At 48.8% G+C, this 27,259-nt stretch overlaps 1 protein-coding gene across 1 annotated transcript; it reads left to right on the top strand.

The window, feature by feature from the left end:
* The first annotated feature begins 760 nt into the window (after positions 1-760).
* On the top strand, positions 761-27,148 carry rpf1 (ribosome production factor 1 homolog). Its single transcript, XM_038793664.1, is given in 12 exon segments — positions 761-1,021; positions 12,771-12,827; positions 14,273-14,353; positions 14,714-14,809; positions 16,007-16,160; positions 22,220-22,302; positions 23,765-23,882; positions 23,885-23,919; positions 23,922-23,947; positions 25,978-26,067; positions 26,069-26,102; positions 26,781-27,148. Coding segments are annotated over 12 exon segments (1,053 nt in total). The 5' UTR covers positions 761-784; the 3' UTR covers positions 26,823-27,148.
* The last annotated feature ends 111 nt before the right edge of the window (positions 27,149-27,259 follow it).

The following is a 27,259-nucleotide window of genomic DNA, read 5'->3' as shown; positions in this document are numbered from 1 at the left end:
TGTGGACCTGTACACCAAGATCTCTCTGACTTTCAATACTCTTGAGGGTTCTACTGTATATTCCCTACCTGCATTAGACCTTCCAAAATGCATGACCTCACATTTGTCCGGATCTGCCGTCTCTCCGTCCAAGTCTCCAAATGATCTAAATCCTGCTGTAGTCTGACAGTCCTCATCGCTATTCATAACAGTCAGGTTTGTGACTAAGACCTACTTTTTAAAAATGTGCTTGAGATGTGGGTATCACAGTGTTTATTGCCCATTACATGAAGAGGTCTGGGTGTCACATACAGGCTAGAATGTGTGAGGACAGCAGATTTCCTTCCCAAAGGGGACATTCATGAACCAGATTGATTTTTACAACAATGGTCATCAGTGAAGTTTTTATTCATGGTCACAGTCACTTCTAATTCCAGATTTTTTCATTGAAGCCAAATTTCACCATCTGCAGTGACAGGATTCGAACCTCAGTCCCCAAATCTGGTGTAACTAGTTCAGTGACAATACTACTGTACCACCGCCTCCCCCACTCAGACAACACAGCCCCTTTGCCGCAACAATGGTGGAGCGTCAGCTGGGGCCACGCATGCGCGCCGCGCCCAGCCGCAGCTCGCTCTCCCGCCAGCAGGTGGCGGAAAGGCGCTGACGACGCCCACAAGCGGAAATGGCCGTGCTGGGTGGTTGTCAGCGATATCCGGAAGCGGAAGTGGCTGGTGAGCGCCGGGGACGCCCAGAAGCGGAAGTGATGCCAGAGATGTGGGGCTGAGTGACCCCGGAAGCGGAAATGGCGGCGCCGGCAGGGAGAGCGCGCCGGGAGAAGATGGCGGCGCCGGCAGGGAGAGCGCGCCGGGAGAAGATGGCGGCGGGGGGAACGCGGCGGCGGGAGGCGGGCGCAGAGCCCGAGCCCGAGGCCCAGGCCCAGCCCGGGGCCCAGTTCCCGCCCGGCTTCAGCGTCTCCGAGATTAAAAACAAACAGCGGCGGCAGTTCATGTTCCAGCGGTGGAAGCGGGCCCGACGGCAGGTGGGGAATGAGGGAGGGGAGTGGGGAATGAGGGAGGGGAGTGGGGAATGAGGGAGGGGAGCGGGGAATGAGGGAGGGGAGTGGGGAATGAGGGAGGGGAGTGGGGAATGAGGGAGGGGAGTGGGGAATGAGGGAGGGGAGTGGGGAATGAGGGAAGGGAGGATGGGGGGATGAGGGAGAGAGGATGGGGGGGGGGAATGAGGGAGAGAGGATGGGGGGGGGGGGAATGAGGGAGAGAGGATGGGGGGGGGAATGAGGGAGAGAGGATGGGGGGGGGAATGAGGGACGGGATGGGGGGGAATGAGGGACGGGATGGGGGGGAATGAGGGAGAGAGGATGGGGGGGAATGAGGGAGAGAGGATGGGGTGGAATGAGGGAGAGAGGATGGGGGGGAATGAGGGAGAGAGGATGGGGGGGAATGAGAGAGGATGGGGGGAATGAGAGAGGATGGGGGGGAATGAGGGAGAGAGGATGGGGGGATGAGGGAGAGGGGGGGAATGAGGGAGAGAGGAGGAGGAGGGGGAATGCGGGGGAGAGGAGGAGGGGAGGGGGATGAGGGAGAGAGGATGGGGGAATGAGGGAGAGAGGATGGGGGGGAATGAGGGAGAGAGGATGGGGGGGATGAGGGAGAGAGGATGGGGGGATGAGGGAGAGAGGGGGGGAATGAGGGAGAGAGGAGGAGGAGGGGGAATGCGGGGGAGAGGAGGAGGGGAGGGGGATGAGGGAGAGAGGAGGGGGGGGAATGAGGGGAGAGAGGATGGGGGAATGAGGGAGAGAGGGGGGGATGAGGGAGAGAGGTTGGGGGAATGAGGGAGAGAGGATGGGGGAATGAGGGAGGAGGAGGGGGAATGAGGGAGAGAGGAGGGGGAATGGGGGAGGAGGGGAGTGGGGAATGAGGGAGGGGAGTGGGGAATGAGGGAGGGGAGTGGGGAATGAGGGAAGGGAGGATGGGGGGGATGAGGGAGAGAGGAGGGGGGGGAATGAGGGAGAGAGGAGGGGGGGGAATGAGGGACGGGATGGGGGGGAATGAGGGAGAGAGGATGGGGGGGAATGAGGGAGAGAGGATGGGGGGGAATGAGGGAGAGAGGATGGGGGGGAATGAGAGAGAGGATGGGGGGAATGAGAGAGAGGATGGGGGGGAATGAGGGAGAGAGGATGAGGGAGAGAGGATGGGGGGATGAGGGAGAGAGGAGGAGGAGGGGGAATGCGGGGGAGAGGAGGAGGGGAGGGGGATGAGGGAGAGAGGATGGGGGAATGAGAGAGAGGATGGGGGGGGGGAATGAGGGAGAGAGGATGGGGGGGAATGAGGGAGAGAGGATGGGGGGATGAGGGAGAGAGAGGGGGGGGAATGAGGGAGAGAGGAGGAGGAGGGGGAATGCGGGGGAGAGGAGGAGGGGAGGGGGATGAGGGAGAGAGGATGGGGGGAATGAGGGAGAGAGGTTGGGGGAATGAGGGAGAGAGGATGGGGGAATGAGGGAGAGAGGAGGGGGGAATGAGGGAGAGAGGAGGGGGAATGCGGGGGAGGAGGGGGTGAGGAGGGGGGGAATGCGGGGGAGAGGAGGAGGGAGGGGAGGGGGGATGAGGGAGAGAGGTTGGGGGGAATGAGGGAGAGAGGATGGGGGAATGAGGGAGAGAGGAGGGGTAATGAGGGAGAGAGGAGGGGGAATGCGGGGGTGAGGAGGGGGAATGCGGGGGAGAGGAGGAGGAGGGGGAATGCGGGGGAGGGGAGGGGGGATGAGGGAGAGATGAGAGGAGCAAGAGGGGGGAATAAGGATGAGAGAGGAAGGGGGTGGCAGAGTAGAGAGGGGAGGACGGAGAGATGTGGTGAGCGAGTGGAAGGGTTTAGGCCAGGGAGAGTTAAGGGGTGATGTGAGGGGTTTGAAGTGTAGGTGGTAGGACAAATGGTGTGGGTGAGGTGAGAGGGGTCTGGGGTTGAGGAAGGTAGGTGGGTGAGAGTGGTTGAGGAAGCAATGGAGTGGGTTTTAACGGGGGGAATATTTGCCTTTAAATGCTGCCATTTATAGCCACTGGACGGCTGTGTTTTCTCTCTGCTGATGACGTACTTTTGAATTGCTGTCAGTGTTGGAATGAGGATTAGCAGCAGCCAGTTTGCACTCGGTGAACTCCTACAAACCGCAATTTGACAATGAGAACTTACTCTGATGCTGAATGTAGGATAAATATTGGCCAGAACATCCGTCCTGTTCTTCGAAACCGAATAAAAGGCGTCCATCGCATCCCGTTTAAAAGTGCTTATGCACCATTGCTTTAATCTCATCCGAAAGACTTCGCCTCCAACAGTGTCGCACTCCCTCAGGAGGAAGGAGAGCATAAAGGGGAGGGAGAGGAAGGAGAGAGTGAGTGTGAGGAAGGAGTGAGTGTGAGGAAGGAGTGAGTGTGAGGAAGGAGTGAGTGTGAGGAAGGAGTGTGTGAGGAAGGAGTGAGTGTGAGGAAGGAGTGAGTGTGAGGAAGGAGCGAGTGTGAGGAAGGAGCGAGAGTGAGGATGGAGCGAGTGTGAGGAAGGAGCGAGTGTGAGGAAGGAGCGAGTGTGAGGAAGGAGCGAGTGTGAGGAAGGAGCGAGTGTGAGGAAGGAGCGAGTGTGAGGAAGGAGCGAGTGTGAGGAAGGAGCGAGTGTGAGGAAGGAGCGAGTGTGAGGAAGGAGCGAGTGTGAGGAAGGAGCGAGGTGAGGAAGGAGCGAGTGTGAGGAAGGAGCGAGTGTGAGGAAGGAGCGAGTGTGAGGAAGGAGCGAGTGTGAGGAAGGAGCGAGTGTGAGGAAGGAGCGAGTGTGAGGAAGGAGCGAGTGTGAGGAAGGAGCGAGTGTGAGGAAGGAGCGAGTGTGTGAGGAAGGAGCGAGTGTGTGAGGAAGGAGCGAGTGTGTGAGAGGAAGGAGCGAGTGTGTGTGAGGAAGGAGCGAGTGTGTGTGAGGAAGGAGCGAGTGTGTGAGGAAGGAGCGAGCGCGCGTGAGGAAGGAGCGAGCGCGCGTGAGGAAGGAGCGAGCGCGCGGGAGGAAGGAGCGAGAGCGCGGGAGGAAGGAGCGAGCGCGCGGGAGGAAGGAGCGAGCGCGCGGGAGGAAGGAGCGAGCGCGCGGGAGGAAGGAGCGAGCGCGCGGGAGGAAGGAGCGAGCGCGCGGGAGGAAGGAGCGAGCGCGCGGGAGGAAGGAGCGAGCGCGCGGGAGGAAGGAGCGAGCGCGCGGGAGGAAGGAGCGAGCGCCGACGAAGAAGAGTGAGTGAGGATGGGGAGAGTGAATTGCTGTCAGTGTTGGAATGAGGATTAGCAGCAGCCAGTTTGCACTCGGTGAACGACAAACCGCAATTTGACAATGAGCACTTACTCTGATGCTGAATGTAGGATAAATATTGGCCAGAACATCCATCCTGTTCTTCGAAACCGAATCAAAGGCGCCCATCGCCTCCCAACTGTGTTGCACTCCCTCAGTCCTGCACTGCAGCGAGAACGCAGACCTTTGTGCTCAGCTTCTACAGAGGATTTGATCCTCAGACATCGGAATCTAGACAGTGAACCACAGCTGACATGAACAAGGATTCAGATGCAGAGTGGGTGGAGTTTGGATGGGAGTGGCAGCTGTGTGGTTTGGGATTGGAAGGGGATATTAGGATCAAGGTGGGGAATGGAATCAGCGACATGGTAGCCACGTGCATGGTTTCTGGCAAAGATAACTGAGAAGGGAGTGGCTCGGTTGGGGAGGAAGAAGTCAGGAATGTGGATGATATGCTTTGGTTGTACAGGACATTGGTGAGACCACATCTGGAGCACTTGTGTTCAGTATTGGATTCATAAGTAATGTGTTAGCAGCAGTCCAGAGAAGGTTACATTTTTTAATAATCTTTATTGTCACAAATGGGCTTACATTAACACTGCAATGAAGTTATTGTGAAAATCCCCGAGTCGCCACACTCCGGCGCCTGTTCGGTTACATGGAGGGAGAATTCAGAATGTCCAATTCACCTAACAGCAGGCCTTTGGGGACTTGTGGGATGAAACCGGAGCACCCGGAAGAAACCCGCGAGACATGGGGAGAGCGTGCAGACTCCGCAGACAGTGACCCAAACCGGGAATCGAACCAGGGACCCTGGCGCTGTGAGACAACGGTGCTAGCCACTGTGCTGCCGTGCCGCCCACTTCATTGACTAACACCAGGAATGAGTGGGTTTTCTTAGGAGGAAAGAGTGGAGCAGTTAGGTTTGTATCCAGTGGTTTTAGAAGAGTGAGAAGCGACTTGATTAAAACCTTTAAGATTCTGAGGGTTATTGACAGAGTGGCTGTGGAGAGGATGTTTCCTCTGGGAGAATCTAGAACCAGGGGCCACTGTTTAAAAATAAGTGGTCATTCATTTAAGACAGCGATGAGAAGAGCATTTTTCTCTCTGAGGGTCGTGAGTCTCTGGAACTCTCTTCACAAGGCAGTGGACACAGTAAGACATCTTACAACACCAGGTTAAAGACCAGCAGGTTTTTTTCAAACACTAGCTTTCGGAGCACTGCTCCTTCCTCAGGTGAATGAAGAGGTATGTTCCCGAAACATATATATAGACAAATTCAAAGATGCCAGACAATGCTTAGAATGCGAGCATTTGCAGGTAATTAAGTCTTTACAGATCCAGAGATAGGGGTAACCCCAGGTTAAAGAGGTGTGAATTGTCTCAAGCCAGGACAGTTGGTAGGATTTCGCAAGCCCAGGCCAGTTGGTGGGGGATGAATGTAATGCAACATGAATCCCAGGTCCCTGTTGAGGCCGCACTCGTGTGCGGAACTTGGCTTAAGTTTCTGCTCGGCGATTCTGCGTTGTTGCGGGTCCTGAAGGCCGCCTTGGAGAATGCTTACCCGGAGATCAGAGGCTGAATGCCCTTGACTACTGAAGTGTTCCCCGACTGGAAAGGAACATTCCTGAAGGGAACACCAAGGCAGTGGAAGCAGAGCCAAGGGGGTGACGGGTTATTGGAGATAGCCCGGAATGTGAGGTTGAGGATCTTACTGAATGGCGCAGCAGGAGTGGGTAGGGACAGAGGTGTGGTTAGGGTGGCAGGATGAGAGGCTACACCAACAATGTTGGTAGGGAGGGTGTTCCAGGATTTTGACTCGGCGACATTCTCCAGCTACCTCCCCACACACCTTAATGCCTTTAAAATCTAGAAATCTACTTTCTTCTAAAACATATCGAGTGAGTTGCCCTCCACAGCTTTCACCCTCTTGAGTGAAGAGGTTTCTTCTCATCTCAGTCATAAATGGCTGTCCCCATATCCTGGAACGGTGACTCCTTGTTCCCGACCCCCCTCCCGCCCCCAGTGCCAGAGGGGACAACATCCTTGCATCCAATCTGTCCAGCCCTGTCAGAATTTTACATGTTTCAATTAGATCCCGTATCAGTCTTCTGAATTCCAATGGACCCAATATGTCCTCGTGTGACATTCCTGTCTGCAAGTATACGGAGACCAAGGGTGGCGCAGTGGTTAGCACTTCTGCCTCGTAGCCTTCCGGACCCGGGTTCGCTCCTGACCCCGAATCACTGTCCATGTGGAGTTTGCACATTCTCCTTTGTTTGTGTGGGTCTCACCCCAACAGCGCAAAATGAAAATCGCTTTATTGTCACGAATAGGCTTCAATGAAATTACTGTGAAAAGCCCCTAGTCACCACATTCCGGCGCCTGTCCGGAGAGGTTGGTACGGGAATCGATCCGTGCTGCTGGCCTGCTTGTCTGCTTTAAAAGCCAGCGATTTAGCCCAGTGAGCTAAACCAGACCCTGTGCAGCGTCGGTGAACTGTCCCTTAATTGGTGAAGAAAACTAAATTAGGACTTCAAATTTATTTCTGAAAAAGATACAGAGACCAAAACTGAATGCAAAACTCCAGGTGCTCCTTTACTCAAATCCTCTTGCAATGAAGGCCAACATACGATTTGCATTCCTAACTGCTTGCTATACCTGCATGCATGCTTCAGTGAGTGGTGTACAAGGTCACCCAGGTCCCAATGCACATCAACATTTCCCAATCTGTTACCTTTTAAAAAATACCCAGCCATTCTGTTTCTCCACCCGAAGTTGATATATGCCGTGTATTTACCCCATTACTCAACTTGTCTAAATAACCTTGAAGCCTCTTCAGCACTCGCATTCCAACCAGATTTTGTATCAATGGCAAGCCTCGAAATATTCCATTTGGTTCCCTCATCCAAATCGTAGAATGTGAAGAGCTGTGACCCAAACACTTATCCCTGCCGTACCCCACTAGTCACCCATTGCCTGCCACTTTGAAAAATAACCATTTATTCCTGCACCCTGTTTCCTGCCTGCTACCCAATTATCAAACCATTCCAATATATTACCCCCAATCCCATATGCTTTAATTTTGCACACTAATCTCTTATGTGGGACTTTTATCAGCAGCTTTCGGAAAATCCAACTACGCACCAGGTCCACTGGTTCACTCTTGTCTATTCTACTAGTTACATCCTCAAAAAACTCCAGTAGGTTTGTAGATGATGGGCAAGCTTTGGGGAGTCAGGAGGTGAGTTATTCACTGCAGGATTCCCAGCTTCTCGCCTCTTGCTGGTTCAGTTTCTGGTCAGTGCTAACCCTCAGTGTGTTGATGCCGTCTTGGGATTCAGAAATGGTAATTGCTGTTGAAGTCAAGAGGGCGGATGGGTAGAATCTCTCCCAAGTATTTTTGAAGTGGGTTCACTGTTGAAATAAGAGGGAAAAATGTGAGGCTGGCAAAAAGTGAGTGGGGCGCCAAGGGGAACAATAATATGGGCCTAGGTAGGTTGCTCTTTCGGAGTGTTGTTGCAGACTTGCATGGCCTCCTGCACTGTAGGGATTATATGGACAGGGTGGGCCGTGGGTATTAGTCGTGAGAGAGACAAATCTGAACCAATTAAGACAGATGTTTCTTTGATGTCTCCTACCTGTTGCCATCGCTAAGGTGTGTCTGCATTGATCTGGTTCCCGTCTGTCATTCCCCTGACCTCCCCTCCATTTCTACTCTGTCTCAGAACTTGTGCAAGTTTTTGCTAACTATAATTTTGCTTTGGCAGGGTTGTATATATTGTAGTTAAACAGCTAAAACCAAGCCAGCGGTTTGATTTCTCCTGCTATGTGATGCTGCTGGTTGTTGTTCAGCTGGAATGAAGTTAGAGACAAACTAAATCTGCCTTTTGTTCAAAAGGCCTCAGTACAATGTGTAATCCGTTTGCTTTAGGGTAGTTAACTACATCGATCCAAGATGGCATATTACATAATAATCTTTATCATTGTCATAAGTAGGCTTACATTAACACGGCAATGAAGTTACTGTGAAACATGAAACATTCATACTCTGCAGCACTGATCAAACCATTCTACCTGTATGTGTCGATATGGTATTAATGCCTCACACGCATCACTTGCCACTTTATTTCTCTCAACCTACTGGTATCTAATCCTTTCTCCCTTGTGTGAACACAAGAAATCGAAGCTGGAGTAGACTGGGTGATCCATCGAGCCTGCTCCGCCATTCAATATGGTCCTGGCTGATTGGAGGCTTCAACTTTGTTTTCCCTGCCACTCCCATATTCCTTAATTCCTTGAGAGACCGGGAAATCTGCCCTCTCCAGGTTTTAAATATATTCACTGATCCACAACCGTCTGGGGCACAATTCCAAAGATTCACATCTCTTTCATTGAAGAATATCTCCTCATCTCAGTCCTAACTTATCCTCAGACTGCCTACCCTGTTCTAGATACCCTGACCCACAGAAACCATCTCTCCAGTGTCCGCCCTATCAAACCCCTTCAGAATCTTGTATGTTTAATTCTTCTAAACTCCAGAGGATATGGACCAGTTTACTCAGCCCTGTCATGTCGGGGACCAATTTAGACAGCATGCATTGTCCAGCTTCCCACATAATTATTCTAATTCCTGTGGTAGTGTGTCCACGTTCCTGAGTCTCTCCCAACATTCTCTGGTGCCTCCATATCATAGAATTTACAGTGCAGAAGGAGGCCATTCGGCCCCGTGAATCTGCACTTGGAAATGCGTCTACTTAAGCCCACGCCTCCACCCTAACCCAGTAACCTTTTGGACACTAATGAGCAATTTGGCATGCCAAATCCACCTAACCTGCACATCTTTGGACGGTGGGAGGTAACCGGATCACCCGTTGAAAACCCATGTAGACACGGGGAGAACGTGCAAACTCCGCACAGACAGTGACCGAGGCCAGAATTGGACCCTGGAGCTGAGGCAACAGTGCTAACCACTGTGCTGCCCTTAATCTTTCTATAATGTAGAAACCAGAACTGTAAGTGAAGTTTGGGACTATGAATAGGAACCATTTGTTTTTGCGCAGTTAGGCTGAGGTGTAGATTTTCTGAATTATACCATAAGATATCAGAGCAGAATTAGGCCATTTGGCCCATCGAGTCTGCTCTGCCATTTGATCATGGTTGGTTTGTTCCTCATCCGCATTCTTCTGTCCGCTCCCCATAAACCCCTGATCCCCTTATTAATCGAACACCAGATTTGTGCTTGAGATGCTGTTACCTACAGGGCTACAGACCAAGAGCTGGAAGGTGGAACGCATCAATTAGAAAAGCTGGAAACAATGGGGCCGGCATGGTAGCACAGTGGCTAGCACTGTTGCTTAACAGCGCCAGGGTCCCAGGTTTGATTCCCGGCTTGAGGTTCTCCCTGTGCCTCCGTGGTTTCCCTCCGGGTGCTCCGGTTTCCTCCCACCACAAGTTCCGAAAGACGTGCTTGTTAGGTGAATTGGACATTCTGAATTCTTCTGTGTAACTGAACAGGTGCTGGAGTGTGGCGACTAGGGGATTTTCACAGTAACTTTTTTGCAGTGTTAATGTAAGCCGACTTGTGACAATAATAGATTATTATTATAATAAATTAGAAACGGGGAACAAAGGGATATAGGAACTGGGAGTGCACAATTGGTTAAGATTACAGCTTGTGTAGAGGAAACGCACAAACTGGGCTGAACTGTTCTATTGTCTTTATTGCAGACACAAGTTCGAAAGAGGCAGATGGTTTTCAGTGTTGAGTTTTCATGATTTTCGAGTTACTTTTATTAGCTGGTTCTGGTTATTCTCAATGCTCTGTGTTGATAAAAGAGATGTAAAACATTGCTGTTTCATCTCTGTTGGGACAGATTTGAAGGTACTTCACCGCCATGATGAAAACTTCAACAGTACCGAGTGACGCAAAATGGTTTTCATTTCCAGAAAGAAAAGCATTTCTGTCGCGACTCCCTCAGATAAAATAAAGATATATTAGTTGACCTGGCCGCCTCTCTGTTCAAGTCACTTTGAGTTGTTTTGGTTGGAATGTAAATGAACTGCGAGCTCTATCTGCAGGCAGTGAGGCACTTGCCATGCAAATATCCCATGGGATGTAAATGCTTTGCAGTCCGATGCATGTAAATGTTCTCCAGGCTTATTTGGATGCGTTGCCGCATTTTATTTTTAAGGCAGTGTCTATGTGGTTCCAATATCTGTAAAACTGTTTTGGTCCGTCACCTGATACAGTTGCTGTGACATTTGATTGTGGGGAGGGCAGTTATACTCTTAACAGGTTTGCTGACAGTTCCCAGTGAAGTATGGTGGAGGATGTGAAATTTTCAGCCCATAAGTATTGGGATTCTCACTGCTCTGTCCGTGGAAACAGTCCTATAAACCTGGCATATCCAGGAAAGGACCGCTGGATTCCAATCTGCCCGCTTTCGTGCACTCCATGGACTTGCCTAGGTTGCTCCAGTAGCGCCTTGTAACCTCTGCTACCTGCAAGGCCAAACAGCAGTGTCGTGGGAATGCCTTTACATCCCAAATCGCACACTGCCCTGACTTTGATGTGCAATGCCAATTCCTTCTAGTATCGCTGAGTTCCCAATCTCCCGTCTTTGTGGGAGGGCGCTTCTTACAAGAGCCACAACAACTCAAAAAAGGTGGCATCTCGGGGCAGCTGGAAATGGGCGTCGGTTTATGACCGTGGCACTGCTGCCCACCGTCTGGATGAGCACGTAGCTTCAACAGCTGCCGCAGTGACCCTCTCATTTAAAGATAACTGGGGTCGCCCTCCTCTCCAGAACGCGAGTACACAGGGGCTGTTTAGCTCACGGGCTAAATCGCTGGCTTGGAAGCAGACCAAGGCAAGCCAGCAGCACGGTTCGATTCCCGTAACAGCCTCCCCGAACAGGCGCCGGGAATGTGGCGACTAGGGGCTTTTCACGGTAACTTCATTTGAAGCCTACTTGTGACAATAAGCGATTTTCATTTTTCACTCCTGTAGGCTGCAGTAGCATTGAGGGAGTGCCACTTTGTTAGAGATGTCCTTTCCCAGGTGAAATAGTTCTACCTGGAATGGATGGCTGTAAAATAAAAAGCACCTTGCACTGTTTGAAGAAGAGCAGGAGAGCTCTGCTGGCATCCCGCCCAGTTCTCCGCCAACACTAAGATATTTTGAAGAGGTTATTTCTCATTTCCCATTGACGCAACCTTGCTGTGTGGAAATCAGCTGCCATTTCTATCCACCTAAATTGTAACTTTGCCACCAAAAGAGGATTTCATTCTGAGGAACTGATGAGGCATTTTATAAAAATGCAGATTCTTTTTTTTACTTTAATAAATTTAGAGTACCCAATTCATTTTTTTTCGCAATTAAGGGGCAATTATAGTGTGTCCAATCCACCTAGCTTGCACATCTTTGGGTTGTAGGGGCGAACCCACGCAAACACGGGAGAACTTGCACATAAACGTCCCATGTTTATGATGGGGGCATGTTTCAGAAACAGCAGGATGAGCTGGCTGTATAAAATTTCCATTTGGACTGAGCATTCTACTGTCTAGCTGAGCTGCGAGTCCAGCTCTTATCCGACCTCTCATCCTGGTTATCTGTGACCTCTGAGGCAATCACAGAGAGATGGGATTCAGCACTCTTGGATTCTTTATATCCAGGCTGGCATGGCACTGTCGAGAGATGCTGCTTTCTGAATGCTTCACCCGCTGCCTATATATGTATTTACATTGAGTATTTATGCATGTCCTATGGTTTTTTCTGTCTGGACTATATGCAGAACAATAATTTTCACTGTACCTCAGTACACGTGACAATAAATCAAATCAAATGAGACACTAAACCAAGTGGACATAAAAGATCCTACGGAGAGTAGGGAAGTTCTCTCTGATGTCCTGGCCAATATTTATCCTTTAACCAATGTTGCTAAATCTGATCGTTCTCAAGTGTTTGTGGAAACGTGGTAAATTGGTTACTGCGTGGGTGGGTCAGTGCAGACTCGGTGGGCTGAATGAAGGGATTCTATTGCAACAGTGGCCACGTGGCAAGTATTTCATTGACTGCAAGGGTGTTCTGCGTTATGAAGGACACTACATATTTGCAAGCTGTTTCTTTCTAAAGGTGTGCTTGCTGACCAGGATCATCCTTCTGATCTATGTGGTGAAGTCGAGCCTGAATTCCATTTAACGTTTTCAACTCTTCATTTTCACATTGGCTTCCAAGTTCTCCCCTAAACTTCAAACTTTAGTGCTGACCCTAACTGCAGTGTCAACCAGCTGCTCCTTCCACTGATGTGTTCTTGAGAAAGGACTGAACTTATTGGGGATAACTGGTAATATTTCTACTTGTGGTTCAGCCAACGTTTTGAGCTGTTGGTGGATTTCTAATGGAGACTAGATTTTTAAGAACGGTCTGATTCTTAAAGAAACAAACTAATTTTATCCATTGTTATTTAGGAGCAATTGGCAGCCAGAAAGAAACGGCAGAAAGAGAGGGAAGCACTTGGAGACAAGGTAACTGTCGCTTAATGTACAAGTTCAACATATTTTTGTTCTTTGAGATCTGGGCGTCACTGGCAATTTGTTGACCATTCAATTACATTGATTCCTTCAATCTCGACGGTGCTAGAACCTTTCTGCAGTATGGTTTCGCAGTCTAGCACAGTTTGTTATCCAGAACAAACGGGAATAATCTTAAAATTAGAGCTAGGTTGTTTAGGGCTAATGCCAGAAAAGTTTTCTTTTTCTCACAGAGGGAGTATAATTCTGGAACTCTCCCATCGAGAAGCTGCAGAGGCAGGAGTTTACTCGAGAGTTTCAAACTGCGATTGATTGATGTTTATTAATAAAGAGCATTGAGGGCTATTGAACCACAGGTGGAGCTGATTGATTTTCCTGCCAGCACTGGGGCCAGCTGCGATCTGCCAGCACTGGGGCCAGCTGCAGTCTGCCAGCACTGGGGCCAGCTGCAGTCTGCCAGCACTGGGGCCAGCTGCAGTCTGCCAGCACTGGGGCCAGCTGCGGTCTGCCAGCACTGGGGCCAGCTGCGATCTGCCAGCACTGGGGCCAGCTGCAGTCTGCCAGCACTGGGGCCAGCTGCGATCTGCCAGCACTGGGCCAGCTGCAGTCTGCCAGCACTGGGGCCAGCTGCGATCTGCCAGCACTGGGGCCAGCTGCAGTCTGCCAGCACTGGGGCCAGCTGCAGTCTGCCAGCACTGGGGCCAGCTGCAGTCTGCCAGCACTGGGGCCAGCTGCGATCTGCCAGCACTGGGGCCAGCTGCAGTCTGCCAGCACTGGGGCCAGCTGCAGTCTGCCAGCACTGGGGCCAGCTGCGGTCTGCCAGCACTAGGGCCAGCTGCAGTCTGCCAGCACTGGGGCCAGCTGCGGTCTGTCAGCACTGGGGCCAGCTGCGGTCTGCCAGCACTGGAGCCAGCTGCGGTCTGCCAGCACTGGGGCCAGCTGCGGTCTGCCAGCACTGGGGCCAGCTGCAGTCTGCCAGCACGGGCCAGCTGCGGTCTGCCAGCACAGGGGCCAGCTGCGGTCTGCCAGCACTGGGTTTGTTGTATTGGTCAGTTGGCTTTTGTGCACAACTGTACCACACGGTGGGGGGTGGAATTTATGCTTCTCCATGAATGCAATGCAGTAGTGTTGATAATTGCTTATTAAGTAGAATCTGTAAATATACATGTCTCGTGCGTACACGTGTCTTGTGTGTGCACGTGTCTTGTACGAAGATGTGTCTTGTACATATTAAGCAATTCCATGTTAAATAGGGGAGGGTGTAATTTTAGGAAGGTGAGTGGCTGCTCACATCCGAAGGATTAGTGCTGACGATGCCGACTTGTCAAAAATGGGATCGTGGTTTGTGCGGGTTTGTGTCTAAAATCTAAACAAAAAGGTGCAGATCACTTGTCTGTAAGTGAATAACTGCTCTCCCTGATTACACCTTTCTGCCCAAGGCACCACCAAAACCCGTTCCGAAGACGATTGAAAACCAGCGAATATACGACGAAACAACAGTGGATCCGAATGACGAAGAGGTAATTTTACAGGTTTTGTCAACTCCAGGTCAATCAGAGTAAATGGTCCCTTCTGATACGTTGTCCTTGCTGTATTAATGTTAATGCGTAATAGCAATGAGTTCAACACCAATAATCTCCCAATTTGAATCTTAGGATTTAATTTTAAGACCCAGGTTTCTTTTTTAAAGGGCTTGATGAGGTTAGAGAGCAGTCAGTAACAATGTTTTGGTGCTCTTGTCTCCATTAAATTCTTGTTTGGAAGTAAAAGAAAATTTCTAATTGCCTCAAATTGGAACTAGGCAAGAGATAATCCTTTTATGCAAACATTTTGTCAGGAGGGTGTACTGTTAGTTTAAAGATGGAATTAATCTTCCACAGGTGGCTTTCGATGAAGCAACTGATGAGTTTTCGACCTACTTCAACCGAGAAACAAGTCCGAAGATCCTCATTACCACGTCTGACAGGCCTCGAGGGGTGTGTGAAAGTAAATGCTATCACGGCAAGAGTAATTGTAAAGGGGAAGTTTGTATCAGGGTTTTCTCACCTGGAGCTACTTACTCCTGCTTGGAATACAATTCCATGGGTGCACGGTCCTGACACAGTGATTCTGGTCTTTTGTAAATCCCTCTCCCTCTCTTCACCCACATTTGATGTCACAGACTTGTTTCCACTGAGGAACTCTGTCCCTAAACCCTTCCCAGTTTCTTCTCCTTTTAAAATCTTCGTAAAGTTCATCAGTTCTGACCAAAACCCCTCATTTCCGCTCCCACGATTTGGTGTCCATTCCCCTATCTGTCTCAATTCAGAAGCACCCAGGACTGTTTTGTACATCACAACAGTGCCATGTGTGTGGGATTTATTTGATATTGAGCTATGGGCGTCGCTGGCTAGGTCTGTAGTTATCACCCATCCCTAATTGCCCTTGAGAAGGTGGCGAGCCACTGTAGTCCAGCCCATGTGGTGTGTACACCCACCGTGTTATTAGAGAGGGAGTTCCAGGATTTTGAGCCAGTGACGGTGATGGAAAGGCGAGAGGGTTCCAAGTCAGGATGGTTTGCGGCTTGGACAGCAGCTTGTAAGCGGTGGTGCCCCTATGCTCCTGCTACCCTTGTCCTCTCGGTGATAGAGGTTGCTGGTTTGGAGGATGCTGTAAAACGAGCCTTGGTGAGTTGCTGCTGTGCACCTGATAGATGGTACACACTGTTGCCACTGTGCATCGGTGGTGGAAGGTGTGAATTTTTAAGGTGGTGGATAGAGTGCCAATGATGTGGGTTGATTTGTCCTGGATGAGTCAAGCTTCTTGAGTGTTGGAGCTGCACTCACCCAGGCAACTGGGGCACATTCCATCACACTCCTGACCTCAGCCTTGTGGGGCTTTAAGGAGTCAGGAGGTGAGTATCTTGCAACAGAATTCCCAGTCTCTGATCTGCTCTTGTAAGCCACTGTATGAGTGATCTGGTTGTGTTTTTGTTTGCGTTTGTTGCTATTTGTTCCCTGTGGTAATTGTGTATCAGCCCCAGCCCAGATGGAATTTCCAGTGGGGAAATCGGGTCCAGGATTTTACCACCTATCCCCGAAGCCCAGGGTTCCAGCATCCAGTCAGGGTGCCTCAGTCGCTGCCCTCAGCTGCTGCATATTTTAAAATCTTGAGTGGATGGTTTTGCTTTTCAGAGAACGGTGCGGCTCTGTGAGCAGCTGGCAAAGGTAGTGCCAAACTCTCAGGTCTACTACAGGAGAGGATTGGCTCTGAAAAAGATCATACCGCAGTGTGTTGCCAGAGATTTTACAGACTTGCTCGTCATCAATGAAAATCGGAAAGTCCCAAGTATCCTTTACATTACTGAGCTTGTTTGAAAGTGTATTTGACTTTCTGCAGTGTTTCAGTTTTGGACTCGTCGCGGTATTTTATCTGTTCTAATCCTCTTCGTATTTCGGATATTGCCAGTGCTATATTTATTTGGTTCAATTTTGAATGCTACTTTTGTAGCACGATGCTTTGGGGCATCCCGAAATTCCGAATAGCATTGTAAAAAACAGTTTATTGCTTTAGTAGTACATTTCAGAAGTGTCATTTTAATAAAATGTAAGAGAATATATGGCAGCCTTATAAACTTGCATTAACTAGCTGTGACACCTGCTAATTGTGGTGTTATAGGAGGAAACTGGGGGCCCTTGAGCTTTGAAGGGATCAGGTCAGAGGGGGGACAAGTGCATAAATGTGTCATTGAACAGCATGGAGGTGATAAACCCACAGCACTGCTTCATTGGAAATAACGTATCGGGTAGCCTCGTGGCTTAAGTACCACTGTGGAAGGTTGTAAAATTTAAATTTGATATTTTAGACCATGAAAACTGTCCATTTGTTATTTTAAAATCTAGTACATTAATTTCCTTTTGTGAGCCCCTCCCTTGCCTGACATGCATGTCTCCAATCGTACACTGCATGGCTGACACTCGATGCCCTTGCGGCAACTAAGGTTGGGCAGGTTAAATGCTGTAGCTTTTTCTAGGTGAATGAGCTAGAGCGAGCGTCCTTATCAGTAATTGTGATCAAGAATTGTACGTTGCTGATAACTAGGCATTTGCACCACCTAATTAGCTTCCGTAAGATGTTACATCGAGCGACAGTCTTTTAGTCTTGCCACCGCTAGTCACAGAACAAGTGGCAAACTTGGAAACTGAGTGAGACTTTTGTGATAACTGTTGAAAACAATTCAGAAGCAGGAAGATCAAAATCTAGTGGGTGTTTGCACTGATATAGATCAGTTAAGAACAGCTTAACAGTGCGTGTTATGCACAGTAATGACAGTGCTCGAGTGCGCGTGGCATTGCGTGTGCAGCATTTCTAGACCTCAGAACCTCACTGGTTTCTCGCAGTATATCTATACCTCAGTTTTTTAAAACATCCTATTTCTCTCCACAGCTCACGATGATTTTGTTCAATAGTTAACACTGAAAATTCCCAAATAAACATTTAGAATGGGTAAACAGTGGCGTGGTGATAATATCTCGGGACTAGCAATCTCGGGGCACAGGTTCAAATCCGACCACGGTTGCTAAAATTTAAATTCACAGGGAGGGGGGGGGAGGGGGGACAAAGACGAAGGAAGTACGGTAGCGGTGGTGGCACGGGCAGGCCTGCCCGAGGACGCTGCTAGAAATGATAAGTTGGTCTGACTGTCGGTTCGCCGGCGGGGGGGGGGGTGGGGGGGGGGGACCCGCGCGAGTAGGGGGGGGGGGGGACTTTTCTCTTTTTTTTTGTTAAGTAGGGGGGTTTGACTTTGTTTTGTTATAATTTAAATGTAAATGTAGGGGGGGTTAAAATGTTTGTATTTTGAAAAATTTCTTCAATAAAAATTATTTAAAAAAAAAAGAATTTAAATTCACTTAAATCTGGAATTAAGCACTGCATAGGGTCAACTCCACCTCCACGTGCGCAAGGCTCAGCCTGACGCAACTAAAAGTGGTACATAGAGCCCACTTAACAAGAAACCGTATGAGTAGGTTCTTCCCGGAGGTGGAGGACAGATGTGAACGGTGCCAAAGAGGCCCGGCCAACCACGCCCACATGTTCTGGTCTTGCCCCAGACTTCTGGAGTACTGGACAGCCTTCTTCGAGGCTATGTCCAAAGTGGTGGGGGTGAGGGTGGAGCCATGCCCGATAGTGGCGGTCTTGGGGGTTTCAGACCAGCCAGATCTATTCCTGGGGAGGAGGGCGGATGCCCTTGCCTTTGCCTCCCTGATCGCCCGCCGTAGAATCCTATTTGGCTGGCGGTCAGCAGCACCGCCCAGAGCTGCAGACTGGCTGTCCGACCTCTCGGAATCTCTCCAAATGGAGAAAATCAAATTCGCCATCCGAGGGTCAGACGACGGCTTCCACAGAACGTGGGAGCCATTCATGCAATTGTTCCGGGACCTGTTTGTGGCCAACATACAAGAGGAAGAATAGTCGGGTGGCCAAGAATCAGGGGAAAATGGACGGGAATCGGGGGAAGGTAGCCCGGGGGGGGGGGGGGGGGGGGGGAGGGCTACGGGTTCGTTATGGGGGTTTGATGGCTAGCTAAGGCCCAAACTATAAATAAATGCCTATAAACATGTGCCTCGGCCATATTGGGGAATGTAAAATATGTATGCCGGCTAAAGGGGGCGGCCACAGTTGTTATTATGAAGATGCTTACCTGTAAATATACATGTTAATTTTTTTTAAAATAATTTTTATTGGAATTTTTTACAGAAAATATAAAAATATAACAACAAGTATAGCAACAAGCAGTAATATGCAACTAACAGCCCCATAACACCCACAATTCCCCCCATACCGTAACATCACATGTATCACACTCCCCCCCACCCCCCAACAAGAGAACCTAACCATAAATTAAAATTAAATACATCAAATTTAAATAAAATAAGCAAACATAATCAACGTTCCCCCCCCCCCCCCCCCCCCCCGGGTTGCTGCTGCTACTGTCCCAGTACCCTATCGTTGAGCCAGAAAGTCGAGGAAAGGTTGCCACCGTTTAAAGAACCCTTGCACCGATCCTCTCAGGGCGAATTTAACCGTCTCAAGCTTAATGAAGCCCGCCATGTCATTGATCCAGGTCTCCACGCTTGGGGGCCTCGCGTCCTTCCACTGTAGCAAAATCCTTCGCCAGGCTACTAGGGACGCAAAAGCCAGCACACCGGCCTCTTTCGCCTCCTGCACTCCCGGCTCTACCCCAACCCCAAAGATCGCGAGTCCCCATCCTGGCTTGACCCTGGATCCCACCACCCTTGACACCTTCCTCGCCACCCCCCTTCCAGAACTCCTCCAATGCCGGGCATGCCCAGAACATATGGGCATGGTTCGCTGGACTCCCCGAGCACCTGACACACCTATCTTCACCCCCAAAGAACCTACTCATCCTCGTCCCAGTCATGTGGGCCCTATGCAGCACCTTGAATTGGATGAGGCTAAGCCGCGCACACGAGGAGGAAGAATTTTCTCTCTCCAGGGCATCAGCCCATGTCCCGTCTTCGATCTGTTCCCCCAGTTCCCCCTCCCACTTCGTTTTCAGCTCCTCTACTGATGCCTCTTCCACCTCCTGCATAACCTTGTAGATATCGGATATCTTCCCATCCCGACCCAGACCCCCGAGAGCACCCTGTCACTCACCCCCCTCGCGGGGAGCGCAGGGAATTCCTCCACCTGCCGTCTAGCAAATGCCTTTACCTGCAGATATCTAAACATGTTTCCCGGCGGGAGCCCAAATTTCTCCTCCAACTCCCCCAGGCTCGCAAACCTTCCGTCGATAAACAGGTCCCTCAGCTGTCTAATGCCCGCTCTATACCATCCCCAAAATCCCCCATCCATTTTCCCCGGGACGAACCTATGGTTCCCCCTTAACGGAGCCTCCATCGAGCCCCCCACTTCTCCCCTATGTCGCCTCCACTGCCCCCAAATCTTGAGGGTAGCCGCCACCACCGGACTCGTGGTATACCTCATGGGAGGGAGCGGCCACGGCGCCGTTACCAGGGCCCCCAGGCTTGTATCCCCACAGGACGCTCTCTCCATCCGTTTCCATGCTGCCCCTCCCCCTCCATCACCCACTTACGCACCATCGACACCGTTGGCCGCCCCAGTAGTACCCCGAGAGGTTGGGCAACGCCAGCCCCCCCCCCATCTCTACTCCGCTCCAAGAAGACCCTCTTCACCTCGGGGTGCCATGCGCCCAACACAAATCCCATGATGCTGCTGGTCACCCTTTTAAAAAAGGCCCTAGGGATAAAGATGGGCAAGCACTGGAAGAGGAACAAGAACCTCGGGAGAACCGTCATTTTGACGGATTGCACTCTGCCTGCCAGCGATAGCGGCACCATGTCCCACCTTTTAAATTCCTCCTCCATCTGTTCCACTAGTCTGGTGAAGTTAAGCTTATGGAGAGTCCCCCAACTCCTGGCCACCTGCACCCCCAGGTACCTGAAACTCTTCACTGCCCTCCTGAAGGGGAGCCTCCCAATTCCCTCCTCCTGATCTCCCGGGTGCACTACAAATACAGTAGTCCCCCGTTATACCGCGCTCCGCAATACCGCGGTTCGCGATATACCGCGGGGGGGCTTATGGACCCCAACTGTCAGTTGTGTCAATTTCAGCGGCCGGCTGATTGTTTCACTGAGAGAGCAGCTTCCCTCTCCGGATCAAAGTGAGCTGGCCGCTGAAATTGACACTGCCCGCTGCTCTCTCCCTCCAATCCAACTTTTAAGTTTTAATGTTTCTGATTGGAGGGACGAGGCAGCGGGCAGTGTCAATTTCAGCGGCCAGCTCACTTTGATCCGGAGAGGGAAGCTGCTCTCTCAGTGAAACAATCAGCCGGCCGCTGAATTGACACTGCCGGCTGCTCTCTCCCTCCAATCAGTACCCCAGCAGCCACAGCCTGTACCCCAGCAGCCACAGTACCCCAGCGCCACAGCCTGTACCCCAGCAGCCACTGCCTGTACCCCAGCAGCCACAGCCTGAACCCCAGCTACAGAGGGGGAGGGGCGATGTGAGACCATGCTGGTCTTGCAGAGGCCCGTATGACCTCTCCTGTTTGTCTCTGCTTCTCCCTCCAATCAGCCGGCAGTGTCAATTTCAGCGGCCGGCTCAATTTTGTCCGGAGAGGGAAGCTGCTCTCTCAATGAAACAATCAGCAGGCCGCTGAAATTGACACTGCTCGGCTGCTCTCTCCCTCCAATCAGAAACATTAAAACTTAAAAGTGGATTGGAGGGAGGAGAGCAGCCGGCAGTGTCAATTTCAGCGGCCAGCCTCACTTTGATCCGGAGAGGGAAGCTGCTCTCTCACCTGAAACAATCAGCAGGCCGCTGAATTGACACTGCCGGCTGCTCTCTCCCCCAATCCAGAAACATTAAAACTTAAAAGTTGGATTGGAGGGAGAGAGCAGCGGGCAGTGTCAATTTCAGCGGCCGGCTGATTGTTTCAGTGAGAGAGCAGCTTCCTCTCCGGCCGCTGAAATTGACACTGTTTTTCATTAGATCACGATGGGGTTTTACATTTATTTTAAAAACTATGCTAGCGCTTCCCATTGTGAGTCTACGGGGGTCTGACCTCTCCCCCGCCCCCCCCGTAGACTCACAATGGGAAGCGCTAGCATAGATTTTTAAATAAATTTAAAACCCCTATCGGGATATCCGCGGCTCGGTTGCAACGCGGGTGGCTGTCTTGGACCCCCAACACCCGCGTTATAAAGGGGGACTACTGTACCTCGCTCTTTCCTAAGTTCAGCTTATAGCCCGAGAAGCCCCCAAATTCCGCTAACAGCTCCATCACCCCCGGCATTCCCCCCTTGGGTCTACATGTTAATTTTTGCGTGTTTTTTTTTCTCTCTAATAATTTGTAATTTGTGGATATAAATATGAAAACTCAATAAAAAACATTTTATTAAAAAAAAATCTGGAATTAAGCTAGTCCCGTTAATCATAACCACGTAACCATCGTCCGATTGTCGTAAAACCCACCTGGTTCACGGATGTCCTTTAGGGAAGGAAATCTGCCGTCCTGCCCCATGTGGCCTACATGTGACTCCAGGCCCACGGCAAAATGATTGACTCTTAAGTGCCGTCTGCAATGGTTACTTAGTTTTAAAAAGGTGGTTCTCACTTAGCACATTCAAGGGCAATGGGGATCAGCAGTCACATGCTGGCTTTTCCACTGAAGCCCACACCCTGTCTTCTGTGAGAATTAATTGTCTATAATGACGTAGGGCAGTGGGTGGCCAGGTAGGAAGTTCTTGGAAGTCTCCTAACTCCATCACCATCTCGTATTTAAAAGAGCAGCTTGTCTTCCAGGTGATCATTTGTGATGTTTCTGAAAACTCCACTTCTTTTGCCTTAACCAAAACTGACAGATGGATTAATTGTTAGCCATCTTCCCAATGGGCCAACAGCACATTTCAAGATGTCTAATGCGCGTCTAGCAAAAGAACTTAAGGTGAAAAATTAAAGAAACTTTGCTAATGTGTACTGGAAAACATAGAAAATGTAGAATGGCTTGCTATGAATTAATAGCCCATGTTGAATTGTGTTGGGTTTTTTAAAAGTTGGGGAATTGACCACTAATTATTCTTAGTGAATTATATAATTGTAAGTCGTGTAGGATTTGAATGCTGCTTGAAAGGAGAGACATATTGCTGAAACCTTTTGGCTTGCGCTCATTCTAATAATAATCTTTATTGTCAGAAGTAGGCTTACATTAACACTGCAATGAAGTTACTGTGAAATCCCCTAGTCGCCACACTCCGGCGCCTGTTCGGGTAAACAGAGGGAGAAGTCCAGAATGTCCAATTCACCTAACAAGCACGTCTTTCGGGATTTATGGGAGGAAACCGGAGCACCCGGAGGAAACCCACGCAGACACGGGGGAGAATGGGCAGGACTCCAGCACAGACAGTGACCCCAAGGCGGGAATTGAACCTGGGTCCCTGGTGCTGTGAAGCAACTGTGCTAACCACTGAGCTACCCTGCTGCCCAGGACGAGGAATGCCAAATTTCAAACGATTGCAATTTATATTACTAGGAAAAAATGGTACTGATTGATTAGCAAGTTGACTGATTGGCCAGAGAATGGGTACCTTCATGAATGTATGTTGCTTCTAGTAATCATCAATGAGCCACATTACAAGCTCAACTGACTGCCTTATTGGTCGCTAGTGTAGCTACAAGCAGACTCGGGGCATCACACCCAGTAGGAGATGTTTTGTTCGGATTTTGCAAGTACAGTCTGCTCCATAGTAATAGGCGAAGTGCAAACAAAAGGAATATGCTCAAGCCTTGTGCCTTTTTGAATTACACTGAGAGCCTATAGTTCCCTTTTGTTGTTCTCGCTGGCAGTGCCTCAGCCAAATAAGAGTCAATTTGCGAACCAATCAGCACTCTTTTTTTTCCTGCAGTATAAATTATTGTGATTTGTTTGAAATCTGGGATTCTTGTGTTTGTCCTGATGAGCACAAGACTTAAAGCAGCATTTCTCTCTTTTCAGCAATATAATTAACATTTATTTAGCTTCTGTCACATTTAAACTTCGAACATTACCACAAAACATTGGACAACGCGGAGCGTTGCTCTAGGTGAAGTGGTGCTGTCTATTGATAAATGTCTAGGGTAATATAAGTGGGCATAAAGTACTTTACACATATCCGTCGAGATCTTATCACTAAACCCCACTGACCTCCTTGTCCAGACGGTGATGTTTGCATCGCGTTTGGCTGTTCAGATGCCTTAATTTAACGAGCAGTGATCACATAAACCAATGACTGAAATATATTTGTGTTGCTGGAGTTGATTTTTCTTGTCATTATTGAAACCTTTCTCAGGAGTGAATGATCTTGCACATTTGGAGGAGGAGGAGGGGGGAGGAAAGAGTATCTAACTCAAATCTGTAAATCTTCTTGCAGAGGAAAGGGCAGGATCCAACACAGCACACACCAGAGGTGATCCTTAATAATTTTTCTACCCGGCTGGGGCACAGCATTGGGAGAATGTTTGCTTCTCTCTTCCCTTACAGCCCACAATTTTTGGGCGCCAAGTGGCAACTTTTCACAACCAGCGTTGATTATATCTTTTTTCAGATTTCACAGGTACGCTATTTTTATAAGTGTATTTTAAGCAAATTGTATTAATAACAAGTCCTTGTTGGAATATATAGAGGTGTATATATAATACATATTTTGATTTGGTAACTGTACTAAATGTAAGACACGGTCAACGTATGTTAAAATTTGGATAAAATGTAACGGGAGAAAAAGTTGTTACTCACTTTGCTAACAAACAAGAAGGCATTCCAGCAGAGGACTGCAGTGAAATTTCGCTCAGTACCTCTCCGATAATGGCACGGTATATTGCTGAAGTTCTGAGCTTGCGCATCATTTGTGTGCAGCAATTTGTCGGATAGCCCAAGGGTCAAAAGAACCGCAACGGATATGAGGGACAAAGAAAATTATGCGCATGTTCGATCTGGAGGCATTGCTGAAAAGTTTTGACATTGTGCATGGGGATGCGAGTGTCTCTGGCAAGGCTGGTAGTTGTTGGCCTGTCCTGATTTGCCCTTGTGAAGGTGGTGGGGAACTTGCTGTTGGAGCCACAATATTTATATGACTGGTCCATTTCAGTTTCTGGTCAATGGTGACTGCCAGAATGTTGATATTGGGGTATTCAGATATGATACCGTTGAATTACAAGTTAAGATGGTTAGCTGTTCTCTCGCTGGAGATGGTCATTGTCTGGCACTGGTGTGCCGTGAATGTGACTTGCAATCGATCTGCCCAAGCCTGATTTTTCAACGTCTTGCTGAGTACGGGACTGACTGCTTCAGTATCTGAGGAGTTGCAAATTGTGCTGATCATGATGAAATGAACAAAGATCCCCACTTCAGAACTCACCATGGAGAAAAAGTCATTGATGAAGCAGCTGAAGATGGTTCGGCCCTAGGGGAATGGGCTTGACCTATTTTCCATGGAGTTTAGTAGAATAAGGAATGATCTAGTTGAAGCAGAAAATTTGTAAGAAATTTAGAAGAAAAAGAAACTTTAAGAAACAGTATAGAAGTTGAGAAAATATCTCCCTGCTGGGTAAACGAGCTCACAGGGTCAGAAAATCTGGATAATGGGTTTGACTATTTAGGGCTGAGGTGGGAAGAACTAGAATCGGTTAAATTTCACATTGAAATATGGATCATCAGCAATTGAATATATTCAGGGCAGAAGTCAATGGATTATAATTCCTGAGGGAATTAAAAGATATGTAGACAGTGCGGGAATGTGGAATTGAGGGTTAAAGATCAGCCACGATCTAGTTGAATGGTCCAAACGGCCAAATAGCCCACTCCCGCTCTTTCTTACGTTTAATAGTTCCCTAGGTTAATTAGGTACCCGCGATAATAGGCAGTAATCAATATTTTCTATAAAAGTAGCTGACTGCATACTAAAGTTGGAAGACTCTGGTTCAGGTGCTTTGCTTCTCCAAATGTGGAGTTTATTTCCCGTTTTCTGATACCCAGTTCATGGGTTACGTTTGTGGCTTTGAAAATTCACTTCATAGAATCATGGAAGGATACACAGAAAGACAATTCTGCTCATTGCATCTGCACGCACTCTTCAAAGAGTGATCCAATAATCACATACACTCAGCCCTGATTTCCTCCATGTATTTATTTCTCCATTTCCCTTTTGAACAATACTAAAACTCCTTGAGGGCCTTTCAAACCCATGGCCTCCACCTAGATGGGCAAGAGCAGCAGGCGCATGGGAACACCACTGGCTGCAACTTCCCCTCCAAGCCATTCACCATCCTGACTTGGAAATGTATCGCTGTTCCTTCACTGTTGCTGGGCAAAATCCTGGATCACCCTCCCTAATAACATGGTGGCTGTACCTACACTACGTGGGCTAGACTGCATTGTTTCATCACCTCGAGCGCAATTGGGGATAGGCAATAATACGGGCCGAGCCAGTGACGTCCACATCCCATGAACGAATATTTTAAAAAACTTCTCAGACAACCTTCTTCCCAGGAACCAGTCTAGTGAATTCATCTTGATTCAAAAGAATATATTAACAGACGTGTGTGCACTTGATTAGAACCAGATGCTAACACAGCTGTTATTTTAAAGGTACATATTTAGAAATGAAAAGAAAGTTGGCCTTCAGGAACTTGGGCCACGTTTCACCCTGAAACTGAGATCACTGCAGAAAGGGACCTTGATTCAAATACGGAGAATACGAATGGGTCCACAAGGTCAGTTTTCGAGATGTGTTTTGTTGCCTTGGGGGTTACGCTGAGGTTAACCAAGGTGATTGTAGATTAAATTTCGATCGCTGTGATCAGATTAATCTTTTTGCGGTTCCGGCGACCAACTCAAATCAAATATGACTGAAAATTATGTAAAATAAATATATTGATTGAGGGAGAGTATGTATGTCTGAGTTATATACATTCAATTATGTAAATCACTTCATTGTGTTGCTTTTATCTCAATTACAGGGAGGGCTATGGGTTAAGGAAATGCAAACTGTTATTGCTAGCAACACAATTTTGTAGATTCTCCTGAATTATGGTCGTGTGTGCCACAGAATAGTTTGGCCATTGGAAGTATCTAGTGCCTGGGATTGAAGCTAGAAAGTGGGAGCAATTAAGATTGTTGACAAAATTTTAATGTTGGCACCTCCGTTTTCCCGTAAATATGCACCCTTGTGAACGGACATGGAACGTTCACTTGAACTGTTCCTAAATGTGCCGCAACTCCCTCAACTGTTCCCCAGTTGGATGCAGTGCAAAAATGTACAGTGTGTATCCATAGAGGAATGCTTCCCTGCCACTGATTAGGGTTAAGAGATTTACCTGTCACATGATGAGGAAGTGCAGGGTATTTTACTGTATGATCCTCCTGACCTGCGTTGCTTTCTTTTCCTTCAGCGTCACGAGATGGATACAAGTCGAAGGAAGTTCCACTTGTAATGTGAGACTTTCGTTGGGACCGAACGGAGCTATGACGCAGGCTGCTTGACAGCAATCGGCTTTCCGCCCTGATGTATTTTGGACGCCCCGATGGCAATCTAAACAGTCCTCCGTTTTTAGCCAAAGATGACGCCAACTGGGACCTTTGAAAATAAATTCTGGAGGAGCATGTGTCTGGTTGCTGAAGATTGCAGCAATGTTCTCTTGAGTTTTATACTCTCAAATTTGGAAGTTCTACCCTATAAGCTGTTTAAAAGACAATATACTCCTTATAAATGTACTTTAATTAACAGTTTGGGATCAATTAAATTATTCATTTGAATTTACTCATCCAGGATTCATGCTCGAATTTTCAAGCTCAGTTAAAAATACAAATTTGTTTAATATCACGAATTGTAACCCTGTAATTGTAAAGGTGCGCCCACGTTCTGAAAATC

Source organism: Scyliorhinus canicula, chromosome 4 (assembly GCF_902713615.1).
Source record: "Scyliorhinus canicula chromosome 4, sScyCan1.1, whole genome shotgun sequence".
Lineage (NCBI taxonomy): Eukaryota > Metazoa > Chordata > Chondrichthyes > Carcharhiniformes > Scyliorhinidae > Scyliorhinus > Scyliorhinus canicula.
This window is presented reverse-complemented; position numbering and strand designations above follow the sequence as displayed.